Source organism: Hyaena hyaena, unplaced genomic scaffold, assembly GCF_003009895.1.
Source record: "Hyaena hyaena isolate Hyena2069 unplaced genomic scaffold, ASM300989v1 scaffold_591, whole genome shotgun sequence".
Taxonomy (NCBI): Eukaryota; Metazoa; Chordata; class Mammalia; order Carnivora; family Hyaenidae; genus Hyaena; species Hyaena hyaena.
Genome location: NW_024081224.1, coordinates 682,433 through 702,659, shown reverse-complemented (window position 1 = coordinate 702,659; position 20,227 = coordinate 682,433). Strand labels below are relative to the sequence as shown.

At 36.2% G+C, this 20,227-nt stretch overlaps 1 protein-coding gene across 3 annotated transcripts in view; it reads right to left on the bottom strand.

The window, feature by feature from the left end:
- EXOC6B (exocyst complex component 6B) overlaps positions 1 to 20,227 on the bottom strand; it is a 604,485-nt gene that overhangs the window by 493,139 nt on the left and 91,119 nt on the right. For all 3 annotated transcript variants that reach the window (XM_039256882.1, XM_039256883.1, XM_039256884.1), the window contains exons 3-5: positions 12,346 to 12,393; positions 10,664 to 10,754; positions 10,507 to 10,552 (exon numbers count right to left, since the gene is read on the bottom strand). In XM_039256882.1, the coding sequence (XP_039112813.1) occupies positions 10,507 to 10,552; positions 10,664 to 10,754; positions 12,346 to 12,393 (185 nt within the window). The remainder of the gene's footprint in view (positions 1 to 10,506; positions 10,553 to 10,663; positions 10,755 to 12,345; positions 12,394 to 20,227) is intronic.

Here is a 20,227-nt window from a genome sequence, read left to right as displayed (position 1 = left end):
AAAAAAGAATCAAAAGTCAAATTCCTATGTTTCATTTGCATGTGTGCTAGTTTTCCCTGTCTCCCTCTCATTAGGCTTCCTAATAGAAATGTGAGCAGAGAGAAGGTAAATGAAATAGAAGTAGGGAATATAAAAGAAGAAGGAAGGAAGACATTTAAATAATCCTGTAAACTGGATAACTAAGGTCAGAATAACTTGGACATAATTGAATGCTATTGTGAGAAAAGGAATGTTAATTCTAGGCAAATTAAATTTTGGTCCTTTCTTGCCAGGTTATAGAACTCATTCACAATAATGATTTTTAAAATTCTAATAAGTGATCTCTTAAAGCAGATCATGACTACCCATGAGAAATTTTTATAAATTCAGAGTATGAAAAGAATATGAAATGAAAGCTCTCACCACAGGAAATATTAGTGCCTTTCCTAGTCAAAGAGCACCTTTAACAAACATTTAATCCTTTCTGTGTGTTAACAAGTGGAAAGGTGGTCAGATCTTTTTTTCCTTAGGAAGCATAAAATCTAGAAGTATTATCAGTATTTACAGCTTAAAAAACAAAAAACGAAAAAAAACTAAGCTTCCAGCCATGAAGGAATAACAAGGAACAGACATGAACTCCCAATCTTAAAAAGCAGAATACTGGCTAACATATATAAAATCTGTTTTCAGAAGGTGGACATTCAGTGGTGTCTGAAAAAAAGGGAAACAAAAAGGGTAAGTTTAATAATTAAGCAGATGATCTATCCGAATGTGATTTCTACATCATGGACACAGTCAGAGAAAACCCAAACAGAGCCCAGCAGCTTAGCTGAGTTAGAGTCAGAGACAGAAATTCAGAAAGGCTGACACAACTTGAGGTTGTACAGCAGAATTCCAAACAAAAAGAGGGGGAGGGAGCAACACAGAAAAAAAGACGGCAGAATCTACACAGGAGTTCCCTTAAGTCTTCACCAGGTACTAGGGTCAGTCATAGACCAAGTGGGATTCACACAGACAGGCAAAAACAAGGGAGGAAAGGAAAGGTAGGCAGGGAAGGGAAAGAGCAAAGGGAGGGACAGACAGACAGAAAGACATCAGGAAGATGTATAATAAACACTTGAAAGAGCTCAGACAATGCAGAGAAACCTTGGTGTAGAATCCCTAGAAATTCCTGGGTTATTCAGAGTACATGACTCCTTCTCTGAACTACCCCTGGAATGAAGGTGCAGCTATCAAAGATTAAAAAGGGAGTGGGGGAGAGGCGTGCTTGGATGGCTCACTGGCTTAAGCATCAGACTCTTGGTTTCCTCTCAGGTCATGATCTCACAGTTCATGGGTTCAAGCCCCGCATCAGGTTCCACACTCCTAGTGTGGTGTCTGCTTGGGATTCTCTCCCTCCCACTCTCTCTCGCATGCTCTCTCACAAAATAAAAAAATCAACTTTAAAAATGGGGTTTGAGGAGATCAAACAGGTCTGCCAACAACTAAACTATTTGCCAAAACAAAGAGCAACACTCCCTAAGGGAAAAAAAAAAGACCTCAAAACCCAGACACTCAGCCACATAATATAATGTTCATTATCCAACCAAAAATTACTAGATACGGGAAGAACCAACAAACTGATCTACAACTAGGAAAAACAAAATCAGTCTGCAGAAAAAGATCCAAAATGCCAGAAGTGACAGAACTAGCAAAGAAGTACATGAAAAGAGATATCAGAGCCATATACATAAAACTAAAGAAAGACACAAAAATAATGTGAAATTAAATATTAAAAAAGTCAATGGAACTCCTAAAGATGAAAAATATATTATCTGAAATGAAAATATCACTGGATAGGATTAAAAGAAGATTAGACAATAAAGAGAAAGAGATCGGTGCACTTGAACACAGCAATTAAATCTGTCGCATATGAGGCAAAGAGAGAAAAAAGACTGCAGGAAAAAAAAGAATCGATCTTTAAGTCATCTATGGGATTATACAAAGTTGTCCAACATAGATTTAACTGAAGTCCTAGAATGAGGATGGGAAAAGGGCAGAAAAAAATGTTTGGGAAAACAGTATCTGAACATTTTCCAAATTTTAAGAAAATTATAAACCTACAAATCCAAAAAGCTAGACAAACCACAAGCAGGATAAATTCACACAAATGCATGAAAGCACACGTATGTACACCAAAGTGAATCAAAATCAAATTGCTAAGGGCAAATGATACAGATAAAAGTTTTAAGACAGCTTAAGGAAAGACACATTAAGTACAGAGTGACAAAGATAAAGGCTGCTCACATACCTTTCCTTCAAAAATCACATAAACAAGAAGACAAAGAAATGCTGTCTTAACTAATCAATCTATACACCTAGAATTCGATGCCCTTCAAATATATTCTTCAAAAACAAAGATGAACAATAAGATATTATGTCACACTCACCAAGATGGCCATAATCAAAAAGACAGACAATAATAAGTACTGACATACTGAATTTGCAGATATTGAAATCTCCATATGCTGCTAGCAGAAGGCAAAATGGCATAGCTGATTTGGAAAAGAGTCTGACAGTTCCTCAAATGGTAATACACAGAGTTACCACAGGATCCAGCAATGCCATTCCTAGGTATACAGCCAAGAGAAATGAAAGCTTACGTCCACACACAAACTTGAAACAAAAATTCATAGCAGTATTATTCGTAAAAGCCAAAAAGTGGAAACAACCCGAAGGTTCAAATGATGAATAGATAAATAAAATGTGGTATATCCATACAATGGAATATTATTCAGCAATAAGAAGAAATGAAGTACTGAAATATGGCATAACATGGATAAGCTTTGACAATATTATGTTAAATGAAGGAAGCCAATCACAAAGAACCACATATTGTAAAATTCCATTTATATTAAATGTCCAGAATAGACAAATCTATAGAGACAGAAAGTAAATTAGTAGTTCCCAGTAGCTGACAAGTTGCGGGGGAGGGCGGAGTGGGGGAAGTGGGTGGAAGTGGGCAGGGAAGGGAGAGGGGATGGGCAGGAGAGAATTGGGTAGTAACAGCTAAGGGACTCAGAATTTCTTTTGAAAAGAATAAAAGCATTCTAAAATTGATTGTAGTGATGGCTGCACAACTCTGAATACAATAAAAAAACCACTGAATTATACATTGTTTTTAAATATTTTTATTTATTTCTAGGAGAGAGAGAGAGACAGCGTGAGCAGGGAAGGGTCAGAGAGAGAGGGAGATACAGACTCTGAAATAGGCTCCAGGCTCTGAGCTGGCAGTCAGCACAGAGCCCGACGCGGGGCTCGAACCCACAAACCGCGAGATCATGACCTAAGCGAAAGTCGGACGCTTAACCGACTAAGCCACCCAGGTGCCCCTGAATTATACATTTTAAATGGATGAATTAATAGTATCGAAACTGTATCTCAAAAAAGGCTGTTAAAATATTTTAAACAAAAAGGATATTAAAAAATGGACCATGTAAAGACTAAACAAAAAGCATTAGTGGCTATAGTAATACCAAACAACATATTTAATTTTTTTTTTTCATTTTATTTATTTGAGAAAGAGAGAGAGCATGAGTGGGAGAGAGGAAGAATATCAAGCAGGGTTCACACTCTGCATGGGAACCACCGCTGGGCTCAATACCACAACCCTGGAATCATGACCTGAACCAAAATCAAGAGTCGGCCATCCACCTGACAGAGCCACGCAGGCACCCCAACAACATATATTTTAAAAAAAGAATATTACCAGGGATAAAGAGGGACCTTCAAGGTAATAAATTGGTCATCTCATCAAGAAGATGTAACAAAGATATAACCATACTAAATGTATATGCATCCAACAAGAAAGCTTCAAAATACAACAGCAAGAACTGAAAGAACAGAAAAAATAAATTTGCAAATCCACAATCATAACAGACAATCTCAACAGTCCTGTCAGCAAGTGACAAATACAAAATCATTAGATTAGAAAACCTGAACAACACTATCAGTCCAGGGTACCTAAATGTTAAAGAATGCCCTATTCAGGGGCGCCTGGGTGGCTCAGTCAGGTAAGCACCCGACTTCAGCTCAGGTCATGATCTCACGGTTAATGGGTTTGAGCCCCACGTCGGGCTCTGTGCTGACAGCTCAGAGCCTGGAGACTGTCTTCGGATTCTGTGTCTCCCTCTCTCTCTGCCCCTCCCCTGCTCATGCTGTCTCTATCTCTCTCTCTCAAAAATGAATAAAATATTAAAAAAAAAAAAAAAGAATGCCCTATTCGAAAACAAAATATACATAATTTTGAAATATACATGAAATTTTCACCAAAACGGACCATATGCTGGGCTATTAAAACAAGTCCCAACAAACATTTAAAAACTTGAAATCATACAGTTTACACTTATGAACACAATGAACTAAAATTACAACTCAATTTTTTAAAATCTGAAAAACCTCCTACTATTTGGAAATTAACCAATTCATTTCTAAATAATGAGATTAAATTTTTAAAATCACAAAGGAAATAAAATATTTGAGATAAATGGGGGGAAAACACCATCATCATAAAACATGTAAGATGCAGTTGACATACTGCTAAAAGAGAAGTGAATAGCTTTCAATGGCTACGTTAGAAAATAAAGCTAGAAGAGAGGAAATTAAACTCAAAGTAAGTAGGAGAAAGAAAATATTAAAAACAATTGCAGAAATCAGGAAATAACAGTAAAACCTAAAGCTGTTTTTTGGAAAAAAATTAATAAAACTAATAAACTTCTAGCTAGAATAACTGAAGAGAATAATCAGAGACCAAGAGAGAAAAGACACAAATTATCAACTTAAGTAATGAAAGAGAAAGCATTACTATAGATCCTACACATTTTAAAATTATAAGGGAATATCTTGAACAAGTTTTGCTAATGAATTCAATAACTTGGATGACAGAACAAATTACTTGAAAGACACAAATAAGCAAAATTTACTCCTGAAACACAAAATGCAAATATCCCTACATTTACTTTTTAAATTAACTTTGTTATTAAAAACCTCACCAAAACCAAACAAAATTTCCTGTTCCAAGTGACTTCAATTGTGGATTTAACCACGTATTTAAGAAGGATAATGTCAACATTATTTAAGGAAGATAATATCAACACTACTCAAATACTTCCAGAAAAGCAAAAAGGGAATACTTTCCAGTGCATTCTATGAGTCCACCATTAACCTGACACTAAAATCAGTGACATTACCAAAACAAACAAACAAAAAAACACTACAGATAAATATTCTTCATAAACACAGATGGCAAAATTCCTCAACGAAATTTAGCAAATCAAATACTGCATCATATAAAAAGGGTAATATACCATGAGCAAGGGAGATTTATTCCACAAATTCAAGTTCAGTTTAACATTCAATAAATTAATAATATAATTCATATTAATAAACTAAAAAAATTTCTCAACATATAATCGCCTCAACTGGCACAGAAAAAGCATTTGACAAAAACAATATTAATTCCTGGTACAAATTTTCAACAATCAGAAATAGAAAGAAATTTCCTCAACCTTATAAAAAGCGTATAAGAAAATCTATACATAATTTCTAACTTAAAAGTGAAATGCTTTTCCTCTAAGATCAGGAATAGGACAAGGATATTCATTCTCACTGCTATTCAACATTGTACTGGAGATTCTAGACAGATCAATAAGACAAGAAAAACAAACCAGAAAGAAAGCTTCTCAATTGCAAAAAAAGAAATATAACTGTTTTAGGGCGCCTGGGCGGCTTAGTCGGTTAAGCGTCCGACTTTCGCTTAGGTCATGACCTCGTGGTTCATGGGTTCGAGCCCCGCATCGGGCTCTGTGCTGACTGCCAGCTCAGAGCCTGGAGCCTGTTTCAGAGTCTGTAACTCCCTCTCTCTCTGATCCTCCCCTGCTCACGCTGTCTCTCTCTCTCTCTCCTAGAAATAAATAAAACATTTAAAAAAAAAAAAAGAAATATAACTGTTTTTATTTGCAGACAAGATGATCATCTACATAAAAAATCCAATGGAATAAACCAAAAACTGCTGTAACTGATGACTTTATTAAGGTTGCAGAATACAAGATAAAAATACAAAAAATAAAATAGTATAGTAGTAATAAATGTCTAGAAATTGAAATTTGAAAATCAATACCATTTTAAAACATGAAACATTTATAAAGATAAATATGACAACAGATATGTAAGCCTTATTCACTGAAAACTACAACCATTACTGAAAAAATTAAGAAAGACCTAAATTTATGATAGCATCCATACTGTTTGGGGACAGGGGCAGGAGATGGGACCAGCATGATACGCAAGGGACCTAGTGGAGTATGTCCATATAGAAAGGCAACGTGGCATGGAATGTCAGAGCCCAGGAGAGATGACAAGGGCATTCAGCCAGGACTTACAGTATTATAGCCCAAGCAGAGTAAGGAGGACACCATAGAGGAGGGTAACTCAGCTTGTGGTGTTGAGAAGGTAAGGAGTTACAGTGACAGCAATGATAGGTGATTAGTTTCATGCAAGGATATGATTCAGTAAGTAAATATACTAAGAGCAATAAAAACCAGGTTACTCAGCAATGAGTACACCAAGCACATACATTATGGCTTCTAACTAACATTCTCTACCAACAGAACCATAGTTACTTGGATAATTAGCTGGTTCCAGGGCTGCAACAGGCAGAGTATAAATGAACCTGAAAAATATCTCCTTTGTAACAAAGTACTCAAAAACTTATGAGGACATATTAAAGGACACAGAAGCCAGACTGAAGGGACACCACTGGTGCCATTCAGAATAATTTGAACAAATTAAGAATACTAACAAATTATGATTCATCAAATAAAATAAGAAAGTATGAATCCATACTAACATAAAAAATTGATGTGAAAATCTGATGAAAATGATTAATTTATATAACTATGAAATACCTCCCCACAAAAATTTTAATTGCAAATGTAAAAAAGAACAACTTTACAATGCAAATGTCTGACAGACACCATCTTAATCAAGTAATCAAAGTGAACATCATCATTGACGGGACAAATAAAATTTATGTGCCACCTGATAAGATGCAATAAGAACACAGCACCCCTTTTGTGATATTCCAGTCAAAGACATAAAATGTAAATCTAACCATGAGAAAATATCAGTCAACCCCAAATTGAGGGGCATTCTACGTAAAAATTGGCCTGTAATATTCAAAAGTAACAAGGCCATGGAAGTCAAGGAAAGACTGAGGACAGCTCCAGGCTGAAGAAGAATAAAGAGACATGACCATTAAATGCAACACGTTTTAAACTGGATTCTTTTGCTATAAAGAACATGATTGAGATAATGAGCAAAATCTGAGGATTTTGTATAAGGATTAGATACTACTAATATATGAGTGTTAATTTCTATTCTCTCTTGCATTGTGGCTACACAGAAGAGTGTCTTTATTTGTAGGAAATCACACTAAAGTATTTGGGGATGACAGGGTGTCATATTGGCAACTTAACAACTGATTCAAGAAAAAACACAGTTAATTTATATTGTACTTGAGAATGTTTAAAAATAAAAATTTTAAAAGGCCACAAAATAAATGGTATCAACAAAATTTACAACGGCTATAACAACAAAAAGCAAAGTTATCAGATAAGCCATGCACTAAAAGAAAATATTTGTAGGATACTACTAAGAGGAAAAGGTATCCAAAATATATTAATGGATTCTAATAAATGAAAAAACAACAAGAACAAACGTGAGATAAAAATGGGCAAAATAATGAAAGAAAATCCAAATATCCAAAAACCAATCTCACTAATAAAAAAAATAATAAAATGAAGAATAACGATCTATCATTTCCCAATTATCAGACTGGCAAAAACCACAGTCTCACAATACAAATGTTAGCTAGAGGTTGAGTAACAGACCTCCCAAAAAGTGACAGTGGGAGTCTAAATTGATAAATCACTTTGGAGAATAATATCTAGTAAGAACAAATACATGAACATCCTTTTTCTGAGCCAGCTGACCTTTTACTAGATATAAACCACATACCAGCAGAACTGGCACCACCTGGGAGGTTGGTGGAAAATTCCTGATCTCAGGAATGACCCCAGACCTACTGAATAAGAATCTACATTTAACAAATCTCCATGCAATTTGTATATATAGCAACATTTGAAGAGCACTGTTCTCAGGAAACCTTGAGTGTGTGAACAAAGCGACACAAACAATATTTACTGAATCATTGACTGCATAGCAAACAACTGGAAACACATCAAATGTTCTCAGCTACTCTGTAACAACAACAATCCCAAAAATCTCAGTGTCTTAAAACAAAGATTTATAACTTATACATCCATAACAGGTTGGCAGGGAAGTTCTGTTCATTGCAGTTACTCAGGGATTCAACCAACATCTTGAAAGTTACCACTTGTCACACCCAAAGGAAAACAGACCCTTGGGCTAGAAAGTAACTGCTAAGCCCAGAAGTAACAATCACCACTTCTGTTCACATCTTATCAGTCACACAGCTCAAGGAAGCCCAGGAAATATAATCCTACCATGGTACCAGAAGAAGACTGAGCTAGAAGTATTAGTGCACAGCATTTATGACAAATACTGGAAATGAGAGGGGAAATGTGAATTACTCACATAGTGGACTATTATAAGGGATTAAAGTAAGTGAACTAGATAGATAGATAGATAGATAGATAGATATATAAAGAACTAGATATATATATATATATATATAAAGTCTCCATTAGTATGGAAGCCCCATAAGAGTAGATATTTTCCTCTGTTTTCTGTATCCCCAAGAACAATGCCTAGCATATAGTAAGTACTCTATTCATTTTTTGTTGAATTAATGAATCTCAAAAAAATGACTGAGAACCATTCATGTACATGTTTTTAAAAACATGAATACAATATATGATTTGCAGACATTAAAAACATGGACTAGAAAGACACTCACCAAATTTATGATACTGGTTTCCTTGGGGAAGTAGTGAAAGGAATAGGGCTGAGGAAAGGGACATAAGTTTCATCTGTAATTGTAACAAATGTCTATCTTTACCTCTCTCTGTCCATAAGTCTATATACCTCTCTATATGTATTTATATATATATGCATATATTTATATATACATATATATAAATCAAAACTGGAAAACTATTAATACAGAGAAGCTGGTACACAGTATTTTTTTTATTCTCTGTAATCTTCTGTAATTTTAGAACATTACTAAAAAGTTATCAGAAAAATAATACTACTTTCATATCTCAATGAACAGAACTTCTCCTATTACCGTACCTATGTTCTTGTATGTGAACATGTCCTCCTGGGACAAAGACAGGAGTCTAAAAAATTCAAAAAATGTTGATGCTTCATGCTTTAGGCTTTAAAATTCTTGAGGATTTAATGTTTCTAGTAACAATATTTCTGTTGCTATTTCAATATCACTTTTTAATTCTACACTTTTTCCCTTGAAACCTAGGCAAAATCAACATTCCAGAAAGATGTGTCCTGTTTATCGTACAGCTTCACCTATCCCCTCATACTGCAGCACAGTCCATGGTGGGGAGGGTGGGGACACTTACTCTAGCTTGGGAAGGAGAGCAGAAGGGTCACTCTAGACAGTTCTTTGGAATAAAACCAGAAGAAAACAACATGCGGGAAAGTAATCCTCTGAACCTAATCTTGACCTTGCTCCCCTTGATGATGAATTTTATGGGCCAACTTAGCTAGGTCATTTTGCCCAAATATTTGGTCAAATATTGTTCTAGATACTTCTGTGAAGGTATTTTTTAGATGCAATTACTGACACACAGACCAGTAGACTCAGAGTAAAGACGAGTACTCTCTCCATGATTTAGGGGGACTTCATTTAATCAGTCAAAAAGACCTTAACAGAGAAAGACTGACTCCTTGAGGAAGAGGAAATTCTGACAGCGGACTGCCTTCAAACTCAAGTTACAATATTTGTCCTTCCCTGACACCCCAACCTACCACCTGCCTCTGCAGATTTTGACTTGCCAGCCTCCAAAATCACATGAACCGGTTCCCTAAAATCCATGAGTCAGTATCTCCCTCTCTCACTCTATACATACACACACACACTCTCTCTCTCTCTCTATGGATTCTGTTTCAATGAAGAACCCTAATTCATCCCTGCACCAGAACCAGTAACTATTTTTTCTACTACAATACTAAAACAAAGCATGTTTCTCAAATAAACTATTACTGAAAGTTACATGTTTTACCCCTGAAAGACCAGGTCTTCTAAAAACCAAACTGTGAGTAGTGTTTTTCTTATTAAACATGATATATGGCAAAATACATCAGCATACCACTAGTATACGTGAAGAGGTCTCAGGATGAAATCAACAAATACACACCAGGCTAGAGAGGATGTTATGTGGACTTAATTATTTCTTAAACAGTTAGGCAAAATATGGACCTTAAAACTACCCTAATTAACAGAAATTTTAGATGATAAAAAATATTCAATTAAAAAAATCTTACCTTTTAGTTTTCATCTGGTCCCTCAGTTTGCTATACATCTCCAGGACTTGAAAGAAAAGGGGGAAAAGAGCATACACGTATTATTCAGAGAAAGTGAAAAACTTAATAAAGCTAAAGGAATTACATCAAGAATCCTAATCCATTTCCAGCTCCTCACCTGGAAGACACAGCATTAATTTATCAACAGTGGCTGAAATATTTCTCTGTTGTAGTCGACACTGCTTCAGCTCTTCCATTGCTATTACCAGCTTGGCAAGAGGAAAAAAAAAAAAACTGAATTATGCCAGTAGCTGTAAATAAAAAGCTTTCAGTCACATTTTTCCACCCTGTGTTCAATTCATCAGAAAATCCCAGACAGTTTCATAGAAAGACCTGCCAAGTGAACTAAGAAACTGCCTTTCTCAACTAGTAAAACATTCCTGCGTGGTTTCCCATTTTCTCCCCAAGATACACACTAGACTGGAAAAGGCCGGCTAAAGTGAAATCCTAAAATCCAGGGGCAATCCAGAAGAAAAGAAAAAATTTGCAGATTTTCTCCAAACCTCATTCAGACTCTTCATTATGTATGGTTTCATCAAATCTTCTGAGAAAATCCTATATTTCTCTCATCAGTGCAAGGCTCCTTGAGGGAAACAGTCCTCCCTATATCGCTTCAGTTGGGTCTTAAAAATAATCTTCAACTCAATCTCTATTTTAACAAATAAATCACATGCTTAGAAGTTACGGCTTGTCCAAGAGTTCCAGTTCAGGGAAGGATAACTCACTTTTCCTTCCCATCTCAAATCATAACACACTCTAACTGGAAGAAACTGCATTCTCTGCGTCATTTTTAATATTTGAGACAAACTTTCAAAAAACAATCATCTACATAGCTTCTTCTGGTATTCATCCCAAACCCATACCTAAAAACGTTACCTGCTCAGATACCATACAGAAAAGAAAAAAAGAACAGCAATGATTAAGTCATTGATAAAACAATCAAAAGCTAGTCTTAAAAACTACTAAAATCGAACATTAAATAAGTACAAGTCCATAAGGAAAGTACATGATACAGAGAACAGTGATGGTCTGCGAGTAAGAAAATAATTACTACATAAATTTTAGCAAATCACCTGTTTCAGTTTTCTCACCAATAAAATGGTGATAATACCTGTCCCGACTTTATCATAGGCCAGTCATGAGAATGAAGTGAGAAAAAGGATGTAAAATAACCTTGTAAACTGTGATGGCTTAAATGGCAATTGTGTCAATTAACAGAATCACGGATTCATTTTTTTAAAGAATATTTATGGAGCACCGACTTTGTGCCAGTCACTGTTTAGGCAGGCAGAGGGTATATAGCAATGAAGAAAACAAACAAAAATCCCCGACTTCACAGAGCTTAATTTCTAATGGAAGGAGACAGACAGAAAACAAACATACAACTAAAAATATGTAATAGTAGAGCACGATAGGTGCAGTGGAGAAAAACAAAGCAGGAAAAGTAAAACTAAACAGAATACAGGAGTGTGAGAGCGAGTCTGCAATTTCAATAAAAGGCATCATAAAGAAGAGAACATCTGAGCAAAGTCTGAAGTAGAATATTAGGGAAAAAGCATTCCAGACAGAGGGAACAGCAGTGGCCACTCAAGTGATTTAAAAACACAGCTAGGAAAAACATCCTCTCTCATTACACTTTCTAGTGGCTATATTAATTCAGAAAAAACATTGGGAGAAGCAAGGAGAATATCCAAGTTCCTCCAACACACTGCTGATGGTCTTCTAAGCCTTCAGGAATGCAGTCATCACAAGAGAATGACAGGAAACAGAAGATTTTTTCAAAAGGTAAACTGGCCTTACTTCCTTTCCCTCATGTTGCAGTTTTCTATTAGTATCCGTCACTTGATTCTGTGGAGAGAAGACAATTTGCACTCATAAAAAAACAAGCATTTACATACCTGTTGGGTAAGATCAACATTTTAAATGAAAAGAACAGTTATTCAGGTAGTTTCAGTAGCCCAACACGTTTTGGTTTAATGATTCTCTTGGGTCTAAATTATATCAACTTTTCTACTATATGTTTTCTACCGCATGATATTTTGAACACTGAAAAAAAATTTGCTGACTGATATGTTCAGCTTAGAATATTCCAAACTAAGACACTATAACAACTAAAGATTGGGGCGCCTGGGTGGCTTAGTCGGTTAAGCGTCCGACTTTCGCTTAGGTCATGATCTCGCGGTTCGTGGGTTCGAGCCCCGCTTCGGGCTCTGTGCTGACTGCCAGCTCAGAGCCTGTAGCCTGTTTCAGTCTGTGACTCCCTCTCTCTCTGACCCTCCCCTGCTCATGCTGCCTGTCTCTCTCTCTCTCTCCTAGAAATAAATAAAAAAAAAAAAAAACATTAAAAAAAAAAACAACTAAAGATCACACTTCAGTGTTGGAAAGAGAGAAAACAGAAAATAGAAAAAAATTACCCAGAGAACCTTAGCATCTCTACTATGTGTACAAAGAACAAATTTTATCATAGATATTCCTCATTTCACCAATGTATTCCTGGAAAACTTGGGTATAAACTAAGCTTTTTTTTTTTTTTTTAAATGTTTTATTTATTTTTTTAGGAGAGAGAGAGAGAGACAGAGTGAGCAGGGGAGGGTCAGAGAGAGAGGGAGTCACAGACTGAAACAGGCTCCAGGCTCAGAACTGGCAGTCAGCACAGAGCCTGACACGGGGCTCGAACCCACGAAACGCGAGATCATGACCCAAGCGAAAGTCGGACGCTTAACCGACTAAGCCACCAAGGCGCCCCTAAACTAAGCTTTTTAACTCAGGTCGAATTTTCTCTGATTATCCTAATTTTATTTTTTTATTCTTTTTTTTTTTTTTAGTTTATTAATTTTGAAAGAGAGAGAGCACAAGCAGGGGAGGGGCAGAGTGAGAGGGAGAGAGAGAATCTCAAGCAGGCTTCATGCTGTCAGCACAGAACACAACACAGGCCTCAGTCTCACAAACCGTGAGTTCATGACCTGAGGTGAAATGAAGAATTGGACATTTAAGCAACTGAGCCACTCAGATGTCCCTATTTTGGAAAACATTTTATCTTAATTCTTTTTGAAAATTTTTTTAAATGTTTCTTTATTTTTGAGAAAATGGAAAACATTTTATCTTAATTCTTTTTGAAAAATTTTTTAAATGTTTCTTTATTTTTGAGAGAGAAGAGACAAAACACGATTGGGGGAGAGGCGGTGAGAGAGGGAGACACAGAAGCTGAAGCAGCCTCCAGGCTTTGAGCTGTCAGCACAAAGCCCGACGTGGGGCTTGAACTCGTGAACTGCAAGACCATGAGCAGAGTCGAAGTCAAATGCTTAACCAACTGAGCCACCCAAAGGCCCTTATCTTCTTTTTGGATCATTAATTCAAAACAGTTCCTAACACTTCCATATTTCCATTTTTCAAAATTAATCTTTCCATCTGATAGTCAAAACTATATAAACGGGCCTTAAAATTTATCTAGTGTTTGTAATTTAAAGGAACTGGTACCAAGTTTTTTGATATCTACTTTTGGAGACTCAATTGATATAAAAATATAAAGTACACAGAGTAGCAATTTCCTCACCATCTCAAATATTATCAAAACGTGAGCAGGGACGCCTGGGTGGCTCAGTCGGTTGAGCATCCAACTCTTGATTTCAGCTCAGGACATGATCTCGTGGTCATGAGATCAAGCTCCATGCCTAGCATGGAGTCTGCTTGAGATTCTCTCCCTCTCCTTCTGCCTTTCTCTCTCTCTCTCAAAACAACAACCAATCTGAGCAATATTAACTTCTAAAGCTTTCTTTTAATAGAGGCTTTCTATCCCCCGCTTCTACCAATAACTGCCATTCCTTACACTTTTAAGACATTCCCTTAGCCCAGTGTTTCCTATTATATCCCTTAGAACACCAAGAAATATTAGTTAATAGACATTCTTCACATGCACACAGAGGTGCACACAGTGCAGATACACACATGCACATGCCTGCGCACGCGCGCGCACACACACACACACACCCCCCAAATATTCCACTAAAATTTAGTGGGAAATTCCACTAAACAGGTAACTTTACTCAGGACTTCTTGAAGCCTTTGATATTCTACATGTACCATGAATGTCCAGTAAGGGGATATCATACAGAATGTTTCCCACACGTATTTAACATAACACCCTTTTATTGAGGATCATCTTAAGAAACTAGTTTTTCAGGAACACACATCTGAAAACTTTGCCCTACGCTATATACTACACCTGGACTATCATTTTCAGAGCAGATTACCACATGCAGCTCCTTTTTTCACAGACAAAATAAAACCCAACCTTCTCCAGAAAGTCTTTATGAAGTAACAGAAAGAGAAGAAACTCTCAAATTCCCTCTTTACTATTTATTTAATAGTACCATATGTGAAACACTTGGTTTTACTGGACTGTTAGCTCAACATGAATTAAGAGTATGATGTAGCTATCCCAAATGCGGAGCTAAGACAACACTAATAGAACACTGTCTAAAGCAGGATTCAGGAAACTGTTTTTTGCAAATAGCTAGGTAGATAATCTCTGTTGTAACTATTCCTCTCAGCCACCGTAGCAAAAATACAGCCATAAATAAAATGTAGATGAATGGGCATTGCTACATTCCAGTAAAACTTCATTTACAAAAATAGGAGACAAGCTGGATTTGGCCTGCAAGACACAGTTTGCTGATCACAGTTTACTAGAATAAGTAAGATGATAAGGCTCTAAGACCACATGATAATAAGAGTTATATTAAGATGCCATGTTTTAGCAAGGCCATTGACAAACTGAAACACGATTAGATGGGAGTATGTTTGGAGAAGAACTCAAAGCTACACACATGAAAAATAAAGGGTATTTTAGCCCAAAGAAGGGGACAACATTCATGTGGAGATACTATATACTATACCTAGACACTATATACTATATCTAAATAACATCTGTCCTTCAAATATCTGAAGAGCTATCAGAATAAAGGTACTAAAATATCTGACAGGCAGTCAGAAGAAAGGTACTGCCCTAAAATAGTGCCTATTACTCAAACTAATAAATGGATGTTACTAGAACATAGGAAAGATATCAGCTTACTATAAGAAAAAGCTTTCAGGCGATGTGAATAAAAATGGGGTAGAATGCCTTAAATTGTACTATCTCCCGCTTCACAGTAGTTATTCAAGAATAATTTGTTTTTTAATCCTAGAGATCTCATAAAATTCCACCTTCCATAAATACTACTAAATTCAAAATCATGGTTTCTATTTACCTTATAAAGATGCCATTTCTAAAACTTTTTTTTACCTCAAACTCTTTGCAAGAAATACATTTTACACTGCAAGCCAGTACACAAATTTAAGTAATACACACACACACACACACACACACACACACACCTACCTCTGAAACAAAACTCCTTGTAATACATACTTTTATTTTCTATTCTGCTCTATTCTATTTCATTTCCATTTTTATTTAAAAAACTGATTATGGCCCACTAAACTGACCTCATACAAACAATGGTTCTAAAACACATCCACAGGAACTTAACCAATTCTTCTAATAATTACTATTTCAATACTACTTTAATATAAAAATGAAAGGAAATGGGGTGCCTGGGTGGCTCAGTTAGGCATCTGACTCTTGATCTCAGCCCAGGTGTTGATCTCAGGGTCATAAGTTTGAGCCCTGCATTGGGTTCAACGCTGGGCATGGAGTCTGTTTTAAAAAGAGAGAGAGAGAAGAAAGTATGCTGCCTATCCAGAATGCTACTTCTATTGATGTAGAAAACATAAACATGGAGAGAGATAATATAAATACATACTGTGAATCAAAATAAATAGTGGGCATTCTAGAGAGTGTAGTTTCTCTTCATTGTTATGTTAAAATACTACGGACAATAGTTAATACTTAACCTTGCCCATTTTCTAAATTTTTTTCTAGAGTTCAAGAAGCTCAAGTTTTCATAGGTTCTTAACCCAGGTTGAATGGATCCCTCAGCAAAACCTCCCCGGTGTGCTGCTAGACTTTAATAGCCTCAGGTTGCAGAGGAAATGAGTGGAGCTTGAAGCAGTCCAAAACCCTGAACCAGTAGTCATGCTTTCTCTCAGAGGCATCTTGAGCAATCTCAAGGAATTTGAAACTTGAAACAATTTGGAGGAAGAAAGACGAAGAGAAGATGAGTACCAGGCAGCCAGTGATACCAGCAACTGGTGAACATCACAGGCAGTATTCAGTGGTACCTGCCAAGGTACTGGTACTGCTACTTCAGTGACCAGAGACACAGCTTCATGCTGTCCCTCACAGACCAGGGGCCCAGAGAGTAGAGGGAGTAGTTTGGAATATACACATCCAAGAAATACAGAAAAGAACAGCCTGAGGTGAGAATGGAAAAGTTAGGCTGGCAGAGTAAAGACAAATAGTATACATGGCTCCCGCAAGGGCCCCATATCTCTGTTTTCAAACGTTGCAGACACTTTTGTTCATTTGAAACTCAATTGTCCATTTCAGCCCCCAAAACGTCAGCACAACTTTTTATTTTAAATATAATCAAACTGGGGTGCCAGGGTGGCTCAGTTAAGTGTCCAGCTTCAGCTCAGGTCATGATCTCATGGTTCGTGAGTTCGAGTCCCACATCAGGCTCTGTGCTGACAGCATGGAGCCTACTTGGGGTTCTCTGTCTCCTTCTCTCTCTGGCCCTCCCCCATGTGTTCTCATTCTCTCATTTTCTCTCTCTCTCTCTCTCTCAAAATAAATAAACTTTAAAAAATTATTTTAAAAAGGCAAATATTGTCAAATTGGTCACACTTTTTAATTGCTTACTACATAAGTAAACATTTCTAATGACCTTCTCTACCTTCTCACATAAGATATCCTTCTGAAATATATTGTAATTAATTATTCTTTTAAATGAATGTACCAAGATTTATTTTACTAATCTTCTACTAAATGACTTTAAGGACATACTAAAGTGGTACACATTAGAGGGAGGGGCAGGGAAAAATAATTAAGTTAAATTAATTAAATTTGGGGGGGCCTAAGTGGCTCGATTGGTTAAGAGTCCATCGTTGGCTCAAGTGATGATCTTGCAGTTCACGGGTTTGAACACCACAGCAGGCTCTGTGCTGAGAGCTTAGAGCATGGAGCCTCCTTTGGAATCTGTGTCTCCCTCTCAATCTGCTCCCCTTCCCCGCCCCCACTAACGCTCTGTCTCCTTCTCTTTCAAAAATAAACATTTAAAAAATTGAATTAAGTTTTACACATTAAAAAGGAATCATATGAACATCCTTATACATACACATCTAGCCTTAGAATAAATCTTTAAAATTATGTGGAGTTTGGGGCGCCTGGGTGGCTTAGTCAGTTAAGTATCTGACTCTTGATTTTGGCTCAGGTCATGATCTCACAGTTCTGAGTTCGAGCCCTGCATCAGGCTCTGTGCTGACAGTACAAGCCTGCTTGGGATACATTCGCTCTCTCTCTCAATCTCACTGCCACTCCCCGGCTCACACTCTCTATCTAAAAAAACAACAACAACAACAAAATACACTATGTGGAGTTTTAAGCATTCATAAATAAAATTGCTCTCCTCAAAGGTTGTAACAATCTACACTCCAACCTGGCATTCCCTGTTGATTGGTATCAATCTCTACTCTTAAACAGCATTTTTTTCATCTTTTCATTTAATTAGGTCACACTTTATTGTTTAAGTTGGCATTCTTTTAATTTTATAAATTGTAGAGTCCTCTTGTATTTCTTCTTATGTGAACTATATATTAACATATATTTCTCAGTTTATTAGACTGTTCATGTTTTTCCTTTTAACTTATACAAGACTTTTTCTATGTTAAGGATATTAATCACCTGGCAAATGTATTTTTTCTTTTTTTTGGCAAATATATTTTTATAATTTTTATTTATTATTTATGTTTTTAACTTACATGTAGAAAAGATTCTTTCATTTTAATGTTGCCATTTCTAAGAAATTTTCTTTCTGGCTAGAAATTTTGTTTAGAAATTTATTCCTCACTCCCCAAAGCACATAAATATCATCTGTACTTTCTACTAGTTCCTTTATGGTTTTGTCTTTTCTATTTAACTGTTTTGTTCATCTGAAATTAATGTTCATATGTTGAATGAAAAACAGATTAAACTTAATTTCAACTAAAACAGTTAAGCATTAAGCACCGTAACAAAAAAATCAGAAGAGCTATTACTCTTGGAGGGGAGGGTAAAGGGAGCCACTGAGAAGAATAAAAAAGAGATTTAATTGTGTTGGAAATAATATACTTCTTAAGAACACTGGATAGTTACAGCTCCATAAACCTCTTATTTGAAGCCCTGGGACCCACTGTGTTTTGGACTGCAGAAATTTAGAGATTTTGTAAAGATAATATGGTACATATTGTACATAATACCTCCACACAATGGGTAGTAGGACAAAATCCCACCATCAAACATATTAATAATTCTACAGCAAAATACAAAATTTTACATTAAAGAAAACATATTTAAAAGTTTGATAGCTTTATGAAGCTTAGGTTTTATAGTCACATTAGCTATTAAATCCCTATAGCTTTAAATAGCCCACTTTCTCCCTCAATAAAGTTGCTTCTTTGCTTCTCTTATCAATGTATTCTTTTATATGAATTTCACATTCACTGTCAAGTTCATCTTTTTGGGATTTGAATTCAAATTCCAACAGGAAAAGAGGAGGAGGAAGAGGGGGAAAAAAAAGAAGAAAAAGAAGGGAAGAAGGGGAGGGGAAAGGAGGAACAGGGGAGAGGAGAAAAAGGAGAGGGGAGGGGAAGAAAAGGAGAGGGAAGAGGAAGGGAAGGGAAAAAGAGAAAGAGAGAGAGAAAGAGAAAGAAAGACAGAAAGACAGAAAGACAGAAAGACTGAAAGAAAGAAAGAAAGAAAGAAAGAAAGAAAGAAAGAAAGAAAGAAAGAAAGAAAGAAAGAAAGAAAGAAAGAAAGAAAGAAAGAGCATAAGAAAGAAAGAGAATAAGAAAGAAAGAAAGAAATTTACAGAATAAGTACTAGAAAGAATGAAATAAAGCTGTCATTACTTACAGAACATTTGAGTATAACACAGAAAACTCAAAAGAAATCCACACACAAATTATCAGAAATAATGGAAGAGTTCAATGAAGTAGTTAGATTTAAGATCAATAAGCAAAATCTGTTATCTAAGATAACAGACCTTTATTGGACCAGACCAATAAAGCTGGTGTCTTCCCTGAATTTGAATCTGTCATATCAAGAATGAAATTCCACACTTTGATAGAAGATACCCCACAACTATCACTGATTTATTTTCCTGTGACCTTGGTTACCATGCTGCAAAGACTTCTACAGTCATGCTCTACAACCCTGTCATCCTACAGTGATGCTTTTACCTAGCAAGGAAGTAGATGGATGACATGAAGAGTCAGCTGGATTCCTATCTGAAAGAAACAGTTACTGATTCTATTGCCGGTTCTCATCCACATGTAGTTATCCAAACTAAAGCTTAACTGTTCGAGTATTCTTTTCAGCTAAAATAATCCCAATTATCCATGTTTCAGGACAAATTCCTTTTCTTGGTATCTTTACTACAAACACAGAATCTACAATGTATCCCTCCTCCTTTAGCACTAATCAAAACCCCAGCACAGGACACGGGGCGCCTGGGTGGCTTAGTCGGTTAAGCGTCCGACTTTC